We start from the raw sequence: 15,503 nt of genomic DNA, 5'->3' as shown, positions 1-15,503 counted from the left end.
GTGCCGAGTTTAAAAAACAAAGATATACTTTGTTTTATAACATAGTAAATTCAAATAAAAAATTAATAAATGAATAGGTCTTAAAGAAGTAATCTTGGGTTAATGGCTTTTTGTCATGCCTGCTCGGCACAGTTTACTTCGCCAATTCTTTGGATTTTTAGCATTGCTGTCATCCTCTTCTGTCAAATGGCATCTGTCAATCTGTTAATTGACAAGTGTCAACTGAACTGTCGCAATATAAAAATGTGGAAAAATCCATTAAAATATCCATTATTTCTATTTGAATTGTTGAATAATTTTTTTCTTATTTATTTTCGGACTTATGATGAACTATGTTAAAAGTATAAAGTGATGTAGATAAAGGACCAAACTCATATTGTATGATATCCAGGTAATAACAGGTAGGTAGGATTATCTAATTTCAAATTTTCATTATATATTATTATATTCCGGATAGGTACAAAGCATCCACGCTATATTCGTGATGTTGCAGATAAATACGACCGACAGCAAGTGATAAGATCGTGCTACTCGTGCCCGTTTCGTGGTTCTTATCGAGTTATTTGTTTGCTACTCAGTGTGCCCTCGCTCGACCCCCTAGTTCCTTGGCCCGCTTATCACAGTGAACATGAATAAAATGAGACGACAGAAGGTACTTATTTCACATTCTGTTGTACGCTCATGCTCGATCGCACATCAGTTCGCATTCAGTTCGTGTTAAGCTAAATAATTTATTAACAAATAATTTGTAAGTGTTCCTGAGTTCAAGTTTTATAACTTGTGTTCTGATTTTTTTATTCATCCTGCATCCAAGAGGAGGAATGCCAAGTGACTGTCGGGACTGTTTGGGAATTCGTTTTCGAATTAACACCCTGCACCAAACCTGGAAGTGGCTGCATCAGACAATCGCCCTACATGAATACTTGATCTCCCTCTCTTCGGCAGACACTGACGCCGGATTTTCTATGCATTAATGTGTTTACCATTTTAGTGCTTCTGTTTCAATAGACTGTTATTTTAAGAAATTTAGACTTAAGGGACTGCCTGTCAAAGGTTCATACAAAAAAGTATCAGTTTTCTATAAATCATTAAATATGGCACAATCACTGATGAGAAAGATTGCCATGAGCAACATGTTTGTTGTAGTCGGGTTGACAAGAAGGACTAGTTCAAGAAGCCTGGCCACAGGCAAGAATCTGGCCAGCAAGAAAATCCGCAATGAGTTGCCGCCTGAGGGGGAGGTCACAAAGTCAGTGTTCATGTCTCAATCAACGGACATCAACACAAATTTGGCTCTGGAAGATTGGATGTATCGGAACATGGACTTCAGTAACCACCATGTGATGATGGTGTGGCGTAATGAGCCATGTGTTGTTATCGGCAGACACCAAAACCCTTGGCTTGAGGCTAATGTGCCATTCTTAGCTGAAAAGGAGATAACATTGGCTCGGCGTAACAGCGGTGGGGGAACTGTGTATCATGACCGTGGTAATCTCAACATTACATTTTTCACACCAAGAGAAAGATATGATCGAAAGTACAACTTGGAGCTGGTGAAGAGAGCACTGTACAGAGGATTTGGAATAAAATCTGTCATCAATGATCGTCATGACATCATTGTACAAGACAAATATAAAGTATCCTTTTTAAATGTCTGTTAGCCAATACTTTCACCCAAATTTAAAACCCTCAGTGTATCCAAACTCTCCATGTAGTTGACCAGATTGACAACTCAACAGATTTATATTAGTACAAGTACATAGAACCAAGGAGTAGTTATTGGATTAGTCTTAGATATTTTTGCTTTTGCAATTTAATATTAAAATTCAATGGGCATAGCAACATCTACAGTCTTGAACATAATGTACATTCCAACTGGGCTGATAATAATTAGAAAAAACTGTAATGGAATGGTTGTTAGTTGTCCACAAAAGGTTGAAAGCTTCTGGTTTAGTTTCCTAATATTATTGTATGTTAAACTTTTTTATTTCCTTAATGGTTGCTACTAGATATCAGGAACAGCTGCAAAATTAGGACGCTTGACCGGATACCATCACTGCACTCTTCTAGTCAATGCCAACAAGGCAGATCTCACCAAGGCACTTGCTAAAAGAGAGGTGAGTAGTTTGTTCATATATAATCAATTCTGTTTGTTTGTACATATATGTTATTCTGTTAACCTATTTAATTTATTAATAAGTAATTAGTGTGTACCACACAAAGCAAAATTATATTAGTTACATTCCAATTCTTCTAATGAATATTCACTAAGTATAGTGAGTAATGATAATACTCCATAATAAATAATGTTGAGAAGATATTTTCTGCTAGTCCTTGTTATTCATATTTTATAGTTAATAATTTTCGCTACATGTTCTTTTTTTTATAAATGTACTAGAAGTTTCAAATCAATTGAATAGGAAGCCAATTCACTTAAATTATCTAGTGTTTTATATAATTATATGCAGCAAATTCCAAAAAAAAATGATAAAAGTCTATAAAATTTTATAAAGATATTGTTTGTTTGTGGCCTGTTGGATTGACCTTAAGTAACAATTCCTAACACTGTTTTGAATTGCTCATTTATGTCACAGGTCATCACACTTCCATATGAGTCATGTTATTGTCTTTACGATACATTTAACAGTTTAAACGTACTTTGTACATTTTATAAACAAGAAAGACAAGAGATTACTTAAAACAACAGTTCACCTAAAAAAAAAATTGTGTATACATAGCATAATATGATAACGACAGTTATTACATAATTATTAATATCGTCTGCTATAAAAACATAATTAAGGATATTTTAAAGTGATTTGTTAGGTTTTTTTACTACTTAGAACTCGCAGAAATTAATTACAGCGGCTAACAAGTAGCGTTATTTAACTTTTTACCGGTTTTCTTCAGGGATTGGAGTAAAATGGTAGTTTAAATTCAATTGACTGTCTAAATTTTGATAGTTTAAATTTTCTTGTATTTCGCCGTAAGAGCTCAGCGTGTAACTTGCACGTTTCAGCGATTGTTTTACCTTTTATTTAGCTAAGGACAAAAGAAAAAGACTAAGATATCGTTAGGCTATTTGTAGGTTTATTATATTAAAAAGTGCTTGTAGTGTAATGTGCATTTTCTTTTCGCACACAGGCTTGCCCACTAACCATTTAATTTAAAATCATCATCATTCTATTAGCCTCATTATTCCTAGTCACATTCCTTGCCGTAGACCTACAATGATCTGATTTGATGCGATTGGCTTTTAGGCAACTAACTACGCTCCTTAGGTATTGACTATAAGCAGATAGCGAGGGGAACCACCTTCGATTTGTTCCACCCAGTTTGCGTAACTTTAGGTACATTCTCTACAGACTGTAGAGGAATTAGGGAATAAGCACGAAATAATTCGTTTCGTCTTTATCCTTACAAAATATAAAACAAAGTCGCTCCCGATGTTTGTACGCTTATTTGTCTATTAATGTACGCAACGGATTTAAATGCATTTTACAGAAATAGACTAGATTAAAGACGAAGGTTTATACCTATGTAGTATACATGCATAGTATAGTAGACAAAACCAAGAAATTCAAAGTTTTGTAATGTGATACCCTAGCAAACATATTTTATGTGCTTACATTCAATCATCGATTTATGTAACATTTCATTGTATATATTTATGTTATTAATCATTCCTAACTGCCCAACTTTAATGAGTATCTACATTGCCCCCGAAGCCTAAGTTATAATAATGATTTGTCTAAATTATTGTTTGATTTTCGTTATGTGTGCCATTAACACTCTGTCCCGCTAACATTAACCCAACCTACTCCTCCCGATATGTCATGTTAAGGACACTTAATTTTATATAGCATGGCATACAGACGACAGCGACGGCGTCCACGCCTTCCCCGGTCGTGAATCTGGCTGATATGGACAACAAAGTCACCGTGGAAGCTTTACAAACGGCGATCGGGTACGAGTACCTGAGGACTCCAGCACTGCGTTTGGATGATGGCGGCGAACGGCAGATCTTGAAACAGAGAGGTTTTCAATTCGTCAACCCCACTGAAGACTGGTTCCCAGGTGAGTTTACTCTATTTCTTTACAAACAGGTTTTATATAAAGCCGTTTGTAAATAACAAGGTAGTTCAAGTAGTTTTAGTTTAGTGAACGAACATCTAATTCTTCGACGATTCGTGCTGATTAACGTGTTACCGTAAACATTCGATTTTTGTGCTATTTTTTCAGACCTTTTAATTTCATTAATATTGCATTAAAAAAAATTATTTTACGCAATTGAGACAAACAATATAAACAAATTAATTTTATCGACGTCAGATTGTTTAGAAACATTTCGACAAGCCTTGCCGAATGAGAGATTTTTCGATTGTAGTTAGAGTACAATTATAAGTTAAAATTGCATTTTTAATTAACAGGTCTCTCGGAACTGAAGAGCGAGCTAGAATCATGGGACTGGGCGTTCGGTCGAACACCCGAGTTCACTGTCAGTCGATCCTTCCCTGTACCCGCGGAACTTCTAGCGCCGTCCAAAGTATACTCAGCAACGCAGGAGTTGGTTATCTCCATGACAGTAGAGAAGGGTCTTATCGACGATGTAACTCTTAATATTCCTCCCGGTTTAGTGGAGTCTGGATTCCACGGGGAGGCGTCCGTTATAACTCATCTTAAAGGCAAAAGGTTCACATCCGAGGCCCTTTCGGCTCTTGAGGACGCGATGTTAACACGTCACGGAGATGTGAAAAAGTTGGACGACAAAGAACAGTTTGTCGCCAAATGTTTCGATCAAGTTGTTAATACTATCTAGTTTGTTTTGTATGGGCCATCCTTTAATTACTTCACATGATAAGGGAAGTGAGTCCAAGGTTCCACGCCAAGTGTAACAAAAGAAGCTGGGAGCTAGAATAAAATTATATGATTAATATAAGTTCACTGCTGGACGTCTTCCTTAGTTTCCGGGAGATCACTCTCGCATTTTGGGACTTACACGATCATAATGATTACTTTAATGATAACATTGTAATCGAAAAGAAAAATTTATGACGTCAGGAAATGGTGTGGATCTAAAAACGAATTGTGCAACAAGTTTTCTGACAAGTTCATGTTCGTAATTATCGGATGGTTCCTAAAAATCCGATAGGTGCTATATTGTGTTTTGTTTGTTGTAAATATTGTCGTTTTATAAGTAGATAAGTTGTTTGTTCAACGGTTGTACATTTCATCGCGTAGTGTATGATATTAAGATATAAATGGTTCAAAGGTGAAATAGTCATGTGTAAATACTTCGTTAATTTGAAATGCTTGTATAAACTATAAAGGTGCGTCGCCATTGAACTTTATTTTAGAACGTGTTGCTTTTTTTTTGTTCTCAAGAATATTTTCTTACTCCTTTTGGTTTATGAAGTTCTAAGGTGTAGTTTAGATCGACCTTGTAAATTATGCTACGATATGTAACGGCACCAATTCCTATGTACACAAATCTAAAAACTAAATTGCCAGAGTGCTATATTTGATCACAAATTACAAAGGATGTAAATATTTTTGATACTTGATCTGTTAAAGTTAATAGAATTTTGTGTACTAATGCAGTGAGGGCACAATTATATGATCAAAACATATTTTTTTTGCTATTAACTCCCTAATTAAATTTTGGAATTTTCTATTGTTTATACTCAAATTGATTTTGCTTCGTTATTATGTGTTCTTTTAGTTTAGTTTTATTTAATGTTTATTAGAGGCACGTAACGTGGTGTTGCGTTAACGTTGTGAATTTGTGATGTTTTAATTAACAGAGTTGACACATTTGCGGGGTCGTACTCTTGATGCAACATCACGTCGCGTCTCTAATGTCTATTTCAAAGGGGCACTGTTGTGAGTCAAAGCAATGAAAGAAGAATAGGAATTTGGAGTACCAGTGGTTAAGAGTGGCATCTATTTCAAATTTCCAGAAAACACTGTTAGACAGTGCTTTAATGCATCTAAAGATTTTTCGTAACCTATTTTTAGAAGATTTTTCTATATCAAAGTCAAACAAATTAATAAACGAAAAGAGTAAACAAATTTTATGCTCGAGCTATAGTTCGAGCTCCCGTTATTGGCCCGTTTAAATGATAATAACTTTGGTGTAGTTGTTTTTAAACTACCTTAAAATAATCCTTATCAAACCCAGGCTTCTTTTTGTCTGCTACCTATCAAATGGGTTCAGTCCAATAAACAGTGAATAATCTCTATAAAAAAAATCTATATAATAGAATTCTAGGTAAACGATCTTTATTTACACATCAGATGTCGGCAGTAAAGCACTGATCTACATTCTAAAAATAAATTAGCAAAAAGGTACTTTGTACGTACCTAGTTGTATGGAGATGTTCTGTCTAATGCTCTGCCTCACGGCGCTTCCCTCGAGTGAAATAGCGATAACTACCCGCGAGTCGCACTCACGTGCCGAACGCTACAAGAATGCATCATATCATTTGTTTTAATTTAAATTTTTAATCTAATTACAGAATTAATTTTATCTACCCAATTAATTTTACTTATAAAACATATAACGTAGTTTGTATGTTGTAACGATTTTATGTTAGACTACTATTAACCTAGACCATTTCATCATTCATCCGCAGTTTGTAACAACTGTCCCAAACGGGTCCTTTTTTGTATGAAATGGACATAAGGCACGCATAGAATAATTTATACTTAAGTACGATTTTTGTGTTAACGCTTTTTTCGATGTATTGATATTACTTTGATATTGGAGCCGCTATTATTATTTGTAATGTACTAACAAATTCTATCTCATATTTTATTAAGCTGTATTGAAATAAAGCTTTAAAAGTTACTACGCAGTTATTTCATTTTGTTCCAATATCTATTTTGGCTTTGATTTTAGATTTGAGAGTGAAGCGGTGATAGGTCAGTGGTCAGGACTTTGACTTCACTTTCGGGGAGCCGAGTTCGAATCCCAGATCGCCCATCTAACTTTTCCAAGTAGGTAAAAATTTAAAAATGACTTGCTTCAACCGTGAATATTTTCGACTCCATTCGGATCTTTCGGATCTTTGATACTGTTTAATATTTTTTTGTAAAAAATAAAACGTATTTAACTAAAACAATTTTTTGCCAAAAAAACCGACTTTCTAAAATAATTAAGTAAGTATATGAAAAAAATATTTTCTACATCATTTTTAAGTCGGTGAGAAGTAAAATACTAAGTCCAGATATGCTTTGTATACTATAAGTATCTGGCATGAAAAATATCTAGTCATTTTCTCAAGATTTTTAGTAGTTTTAGAAAGTCGTTTTTTTTGTTAAAAAAAAATCCGCACTCTCAGTGATTAGGTTTGCATTTATATCTCAAAATTATATCTAAGCTATTATAGCCAATTGTCAGCTACTCATAAAATTTTACAAAATATTGCTTTTCTCGAAGTCGGGGTGTGAAAAGTTTTCCCGGAACTTCAATATCAGCTCCTCTATTGTAACGAGCCTTGACTACCTTCTGTCATGCGCCACCCGTGTAATACTTATTATTCTATAGGATACTATATTTCCGGTTGCCATTCGTGGTCTGCATCATCAGTGTTCCAAGACCAAATGGTGCTTTTCGAAAAAAAAAAAATACTCAAGTTACATTAAAAAAATACTCAAATCTCTATTGGTGTGCATATATTATTTGAAGAGTTCCTCTATTTTTACAGAATCCCTCCAAATTAAAATGGGACCACCTCTGAGGTATGTCATACCAAACAAAACAGGGTCATCCAAATTGGCGTAACAAGTAAACAAAAAAAAAACCACAGTCTCGAATTGAGAACGTCCTCCTTTTTTTTAAGTCGGTTGACAATCGGCTTTGAAAAAAACAAATATAAATTCGTTATATCCGCACATCGTTTGTTAAAAGCAAAAGCTTAGTGGGGCTGAGGATATGTTATAACATGATGTAAAAAACGTAGTTTTGAATAACCTAAGTTTAAAAACTTTTAATGATGAATTTCGTCATGAAAAAAGGTAAGGGGTATCAGAAGGCTTCATGTCAGACAAGACAGAATAATGTAGGTTTATTGCATAATATTAATGGTGGAAAAGAACAGCTGCTGAGTTACCCGGTTCTAAGTGGATCCGGCCTTCTGAGCCGGAGTCGCTGCAGCTTAGTCACTATAAACATACTTGACATTTTAAAGTAGGTACAAGGAGGTAGGTACATTATTTAGTCTAGGCCTACGAAATTAAATGAAGTTTGAGTTTGAATAGCATTTTTGCCTGACGTCTCAAGGAGAAGGTTGTTCATTGATATACACAATATGTTTTGATTACAAGTGTTCGCCTAATCATTCGACCTATGTAGGTACAAAGCATGCTTCAACCGAGCGATAAAGAAAGGGTCGTGCGCGCGCACAAGTATTACTGGATTAACGAAAATATGCGCGTTTGTCCTCGCACAATAAAAACTTGCTGGCGGCTTGCTCTTCCTCTCGCTTTCTGAAGAGGTGGGTGGTGGTCGTTGGCCGGTGTATGCAGCCAGTTCGCGCTCGATCTTTGCGCGCGCACCGTGCGCTATATTGCTTTATCACGCGTTGGCATGACAACCGCGTAAACAAAATAATCGCGGGAGTTTTTCAATTTCAGTGCAGTGTTTGTTCATGTTCAATAGGCTAATTAGCAACGTAAGTATATCGAGATAGCAACATATAAAATAAATAATAAGTATAACTTACTAAACATGATATTGATAATATTAAAATTCATTTATTTCCAAATTAATTTATTAGCCCTAATATTAGCACTTTTGAAACGTTGTCTACCTGCTTGTAGTGAATCTACCACTGGTTCGGAAGGCAGACTACAGAGAAGCAGAAGCAAGAAACTATGCAGTTGCTCTTTACCAACATAATTATTTTTGTAATATTTATTCTGTCTTACGAGATGGAAGCGAAACTGCGTGCTTCCAAGCAACCTTATATTAGGGCTATATTTAATCGAACTATGATAATTCAAAGGGAATCAAAGAAGTGGTAGTGGCTCAAATACGTAAGTAATAATTTCTTTGCTTGTTTCGGTTTCGGTTGAAACGCCTCTTTTTCCTGACTAAAGAGAATTCCTGCCTCTGGGATGCATCCCATCGACTACTTAGGTATACAATAGTTTGTCTAGACCGGATTTGGTGATAAGCTGTACATAGGTAACAGTTTTATTTACTACCCGGATGCTTTCTTGGGATTAAAAGTATCTTATATCCGTCCAGGATTTAAGCTATCTCTGTGTAAATTTCGTCAGGTTCTGTGCAGTGATCATCCAAAGCTTATGCGCAGCCAAATATCCATACTAGTTTAGGTACCTATAAATGCGAGAGTGTGTTTATTTATTTTTTGTTTGATACTTATTTATATCTCAATGATTGCACCGATTTTGATGAAATACGGCACTACATAGCTTAACATTCTGAAGATGGACTTGGAATGCATTTTATTCCGGAAAAATTAAAGAAAAACGTTCCCGTGGGATTTATAAACCATTGATACTTCTGTACAGCTTTACGGCTAATTCAAGTTTGGCGAAATCTTGCATAGAGATCTTCCTCACTCTGGGCACGGTTGTAGGATACGTTTAACCCGAATAATAAAAGGGTTCCGTCGGGATTTTTAAAATCCGGTAAAAAACCGCCATCACAGCAGCGGGCTATAGCTTATAGCAGGTAATAAACAAACAAATAAATAAACAATCAGTCATTTTAACATTTTTACCACATTATAAGGATATTAAGATGAGGTAATGAATAATATAATATCAAATTACATTAAAAATTTAGGCAAATGGTTTGGAGCGCGTTGAACTCTTTTTCACGAGTTAACGTGCGATGGCTTATTTAATTGAAGGAATTTGTATTTTACTATGAATTTAAGAGATAGGAATTATTTGTTGTATAATTAGGTACTTAGCTTAAAAACTTTTGTGGATAACTTTTGTAGAAAAAGCAATAGATATAAGGTATGAGTGTGTCAGTAAAATGAAGACAAGAGTCAAAAATTGTACAAACTTTTTATTACAAATGGGCATTGAAAAATAAATATAATTATTACGTTACGACTATAAGTTGGCGTTAAGCCGGACATTGGTAAGATACCTGACGATCCTAATGTTTCTGATGACCTCCCTGGGTTTTCTCTGGTGTAGTCTGGTGGCTTACCGACAGAAAATTGCCGCTAAGCGATCTAGCGTTCGCGATCTCCTAACGATTTCGCGTAGAAACCACCTAACAGGTTAGTCCGCTACCATCTTAGACTGCAACATCACTTATCAACCGGTGAGATTGCAGGCGAGGGCTAACCTGTGGTGGAATAAAAAAAACATAGAAAAGTTTACACTTTCGAGTTTATAATTACGTAAAATTGTAGCGATATCCTCCAAGAAGTAGGTACCTTAGTTAAAATTACACAACAGCAAGATTACAATCAGAGGAAGGCCTCGGTTGGTGTTCTTTTTGTATCCAATTAATTGATCTCCGACATTTGGCTGTAAATTATAGATTGTGGTACCTAAAGTACCACAGTTTGGGTTCCGTAACTCATATTGAAAAACTAAACAATTCTAGGATGAATTTTTGCTCAAGTTTCTCTTTTTTGACTATTCCCCGACCGATCATCGAAACGGTAAGGATACTTTACAGATAGCTACAATTCTGTTGTTGTTATATCTGACAAACCTTTCCGTTCGGAATGGCCTATCGTCCAGCAGTGGACTATTTATAATACCTACTTATATCTATGGTTAGTTTCAAACATACTTTGTAAAATTAACCGATGAGATCCAACCAACACGGTGAGCTACAGCCGGATTGTAATCTATTAATTTTGCAAAAATATGCCGCTGAGCGAGTTAGCGTTACGATAACTAAAATGCGGCGTAGAAAACGATTAGGGGAATAGGTTGAGAGGAGACCGAATAGGACATCTGGCAGCTCACCCTCTTTTACCTCCTTCGACTCCCGGGATGATGGCAACTTGTTGTGGCGCTTGTTGCCATGCCTACCAACCAGGCACATGAGGTCGGGGGACCGTTTCTCTCAGGATCAGCCTTTTGGGCGTTGCACAAGGGAGACACCGGTGTGTTCCTAGATTCCTTCCAACTATGTGCTGAGGGTGGCCACCGAGGGTGTTTTAGTGTGATAGAATCCCTCATAACCCAAGCTTTTCCCCCAGGAAAGTGGGTATCTTGCTAAGAGGTTTCCCCCGTAATCAAAAAAAAAAAGAAATAAATAAGGGGAATAGGTTTTATATAACGGCAGGTTAACCCGCTGCTATCTTAGACAGTCTTGCTCTTGCTCTTCGTAATGGATATTTAAATGACATCTATGTAAACGAGTACTATGCAAATAAAGATCTATCTATCTATCTAGGTGAGATTGCAATCAAGGGCTAATTTGTAATAAAATAAAAAATATATAATTCCACTCACGACAGTAACAGACTACCTGGTTGCAAAATAATCAATTGAGCCGGTTATATAAACTACTTTTTGTATCTGTTAGTAAGTAAATATTGTACAAGCTAATGTGGTAGCACATCAGAGATTGCCAAATCGTCATATTGCACCTACCTATCTCGTTAAGTAGGTACTAACATGTGCATCCTTTGTGTCTGGCGCCAAAGTTAAATAATTAATTTTTGTTTTGTTGCTTAAAGCTGCGTTTTGCATTTTATAAGAAAACAGTTGTTTGTTAGCCAGCTTCCATCTTAAACTTGATTTGCCACCACCTTCGCTGGCAGTTCAGTTACATACTATCTAGTCGCAAAATAATCAATTATCCCTATCCCTATCCCTACTAATATTATAAATGTGAATGTAAGTTTGTTTGTTACGTTCTCACGCGAAAACTACTGAACCGATCCTCATGAAACTTTGTACACATATTCTTAGAAGTGTTAAAAGTAATATGGGATACTTTTTATCCCGACAATAAGCTCGGTTCCTTTGGGAAAGGGGGTGAAAGTATTTGACGATTTTACACCATACCTCCGACAAATTATAACCGATTTAAATAATTATTTTTGTACTATAGAGGTTATAATATGTGTTTCATTTTGCCCAAACTGTGTAGATCTGATGAATGTGGTTGGAGATAGAGGACAGAACTCCTCAGCGGACAGCAGCAAACCCCTCATTTAAGGCTTAGCGATACTGAATACTTTAAATTATTTTAGAACTACAACAAAATTGAATGCCACATTAAAAAACCGAATCAAACGCAGACGAAGTCGCGGGCAACAGCTAGTATAATATAAAGTAAATAAAAAAACTAACCAATAAAAAAACCTCAGTGTTTGGAACATCGTCGCTAGGTTGCCTGCCTTTCGGTATTCTATAGGGCATATTTCGGAGAGTATCAGAGTAGCTCAAAAATGGTTTGTTCTAGTTCCCCCTTGGCCTTTTTACCATCGAACGGCGAGGCACCGTAAGGATCTGCATCCCTACATGGTCGTTATATACATCTTCATTTCTGATCCGCACCGCTAGGATCTGGAATGCTCTTCCAGCTTCCATTTTCCCCAGTACCTACAATATGAGTACCTCCAAATCAAGAGTGAATAGGCATTTTCTAGGCAAGGTGGAGACCTTAGGCTGAATCATCGCTTTCCATCAGGAGTGAATGCAGTCAAGCGCTCGTCTATAAACATAAAAAAAAAAAAACATTTTGTATCGGTTAGTAAGTAAATATTGTACAAGCTAATGTGGTAGCACTTTTGACCACGCTGTGTGAGGAGACCGGTGCCCTGTACTGGGCTGGTAATGGTTTGATATGATAATGTGATAGCACATCAGCTACAGATTGCTAAACCGTCATAGCACATAACTATCTCGTTAAGTAGTTACACCATCCTTTGTGTGCGAAGCTGAAGTTGAAAAAATAAATGTTTTGTTGAATAGATTATCTTATTCTTAACCTGATTCACGTTTTGCGTTATTATGAGAAAAATGTTACAGGATAATTTTAGATAAGTAAAATTTCTCTAGCTAAACATTCATCCCATTCATGACAGACTGAAATTTTTTAAAACGAGTGTTCGGGTTATGCCATCGATTTGATAATAATGCGTTTGATAAAAAGCAGATATTTCAAAATCTCAGTTATGCACTTCAAATTTATTAACATGTATAGAACAATAATTAAGCTAGTAGGTATTACGAAATTGTTCGTGAGTCGAATAGAAAAAAGTTAGTAAGTATCTTTTCAGTGCGTGGATTTAATCGCTTAATTCAACTCTTGATAGCGGCCTTTTTGTTTCTTCCTGTAGTTAAACAAAGAAAATGAGCCTATTTATACATTTATTCATAGATAGTCTGACATATAATTAATTAGATTGCATGCAGATAAAATATGCAAGTATGCTTTCCCTACCGTTGACGTCTTATAGGACTTGCAGGCCTTGAAGTTCTAGTTCTTAACTTCCTAGTTTTAAAAAGATTCATCGTTCTTAGACTTAATGCACGTAATTTTCACAACTTCCCGATGAGCGCCTGGTCTGGCCTGGTGGGAGGATTAGGTCGTGGCTAGTTATCACGCTACCGACAAAGACTTGTCGCTAAGCGATTCGGCTTTCCAGTACGATGTCGTATAGAAACCTATGAGGCGTATGAGCTTAATAGGAAACCTGCCTGGCTGAGAGTTCTCCATATTTATTTTGCCACACAAACGAATTCAAAACATTCAAAATGTTTACTTATGACAACCCTATTGAAGATAAAAGACCGACACGCACATAGTAAGCACGCTACGCAACTCGTATCTAATAAAGTGTCAGGAGTCACATAATTTTAATTTTGCATGTTATGTCAGGGCTATATCTGATTATATATAGCTATACGAGTATATGGCAGTGGTTTAAGTCTCAGAGACAGTACACAATGTACCTCTAAAGTCTGTGAAGTATTATTTCAGTTTTCATTTACACGTTGCATTGTATGTAGTTTAAAAGGACATTAATGGGCTGTGACTCTTTATGGTATAGTATACAAATCATAACCCACTCGTAATTGCAGTTTATGTCGTCAATTTTAATAGTCGCTATATGCAGAGGTGTCAAGTTTGACGAAATGAATTTCGCGCGTAATTACGACTTCAATGCCATACAGAATCAGGGCCAACAATCTATGTTCAACGCACTCATTTTAATGATCAGTGCCTTTTCTAAACATACGTAGGTAGACCGTAAGACGGATCCAATTAACTAACCTTATATAACTGCATACATAATGTTCTAATCATTATCATCATCTTAAAGGATGGGTGTCCACTGCTGTACATATGTAGGTCAAATAGGTTAATGGGCAAACCCTCCCATTGGGAGAGGGCTTTAGTCCAGCAGCGAACTGTTATAGGCTATTGATAATTGATTCGAAGAGCGCTGTGATTTACAAGTGCGAGTCCCGCGGATCCCCGGCAAGGGCAGTTTGGGAATTTCATCATCATCGTCATCATGTCAACCAATCGACGTCCACTGCTGGACATATATCTTTTGTAGGGAGTTCCAAAATGTTCCACGGTCCTAGGCCGCTTGCCTCCAGCGGCTCCCAGCGACTCGCCTGATGTCATCTGTCCACCTCGTTGGGGGCCGACCTACGCTGCGTTTACCGGTGCGGGGTCGCCATTCCAGCACCTTTTATAATTTCTTAATTTTTTCTGGTCTTGTCTGGTGACAGGCTTTGGCGGTGGCTAATAACCACCACACCGACGAAGACGATTCGATTACGCCGCGTAGTTTATTAGAGGTGTGGGTTTAATCTAACTGCTATATCCTAACAAACTGCACCACCACATACCATCAGATGACGTTGCAGTAAAGGGCTAACTTGTAGCGGTAAAAAAACCGATTATAAACGTTGCTCGGAACTTGTTAGTCGCGTACATGACGCTTTCAAAACTATGCTGAAAAAAAGGCGTCAACAAGTGTGACGTAAAATCGCAAGAATGTGTGATACGAATCAATGCGCAAGTTCTTGCTTGAGATTTCGAATAATTCTAAGATGCAAATTCGCATCGTAATTTTATGTTTGTGACCTCACTACGGCTACCCTACTTTCTGAGTCGAAGGTCGTGGGTTCGATTCCCACAACTGGAAAATGTTTGTGTGATGAACATGAATATTTTTCAGTGTCTGGGTGTTTATCTGTATATTATAAGTATTTATATGTATTTTATTCATAAAAAAAAATCATCAGCTATCTTAGTACATAACACAAGCTACGCTTACTTTGGGGCTAGATGGCGATGTGTGTATTGTCGTAATATATTTATTTATTTATATGATGATGATGTTGATAACTCTGGTTAAATATATACTCGTATCTTTATTATTAATTTGATCAGTTAGAGAAACTTCGAACATTGCTCTCTCCATTCTATCTACTCGATATACTGTAAATCCTAAAAAATGTCAGGTGATTATTATCGGTAGTCGGAACCTAGTCTCAAGAGTTGACTGGTTTTCCCTGCCGCC

General features: G+C 36.4%; 2 protein-coding genes across 7 annotated transcripts; both read left to right on the top strand.

The window, feature by feature from the left end:
* The first annotated feature begins 218 nt into the window (after window positions 1–218).
* On the top strand, window positions 219–6,853 carry LOC120628943 (lipoyltransferase 1, mitochondrial). Of its 6 annotated transcripts, none has more exons than XM_039897659.1 (6): window positions 219–391; window positions 494–652; window positions 1,147–1,637; window positions 2,010–2,117; window positions 3,864–4,077; window positions 4,431–6,853. In XM_039897659.1, the coding sequence occupies exons 3-6, from the start codon at window positions 1,260–1,262 to the stop codon at window positions 4,817–4,819; spliced, it is 1,089 nt and encodes a 362-aa protein (XP_039753593.1). In that variant the 5' UTR covers window positions 219–391; window positions 494–652; window positions 1,147–1,259; the 3' UTR covers window positions 4,820–6,853. The 6 variants fall into 6 exon arrangements, with proteins under 6 accessions (XP_039753593.1, XP_039753584.1, XP_039753609.1 ...); XM_039897650.1 differs by having other exon boundaries at window positions 219–401; XM_039897675.1 differs by lacking the exon at window positions 494–652.
* On the top strand, window positions 659–999 carry LOC120628977. The gene has a single exon (XM_039897687.1). It carries the CDS (start codon window positions 822–824, stop codon window positions 972–974), a length of 153 nt encoding a protein of 50 aa, XP_039753621.1. The 5' UTR covers window positions 659–821; the 3' UTR covers window positions 975–999.
* Window positions 6,854–15,503: the final 8,650 nt, after the last annotated feature.

Source organism: Pararge aegeria, chromosome 2 (assembly GCF_905163445.1).
Source record: "Pararge aegeria chromosome 2, ilParAegt1.1, whole genome shotgun sequence".
NCBI lineage: Eukaryota > Metazoa > Arthropoda > Insecta > Lepidoptera > Nymphalidae > Pararge > Pararge aegeria.
Note: the sequence above shows the minus strand (reverse complement) of the source record. Positions and strands in the feature narration are given on the sequence as shown.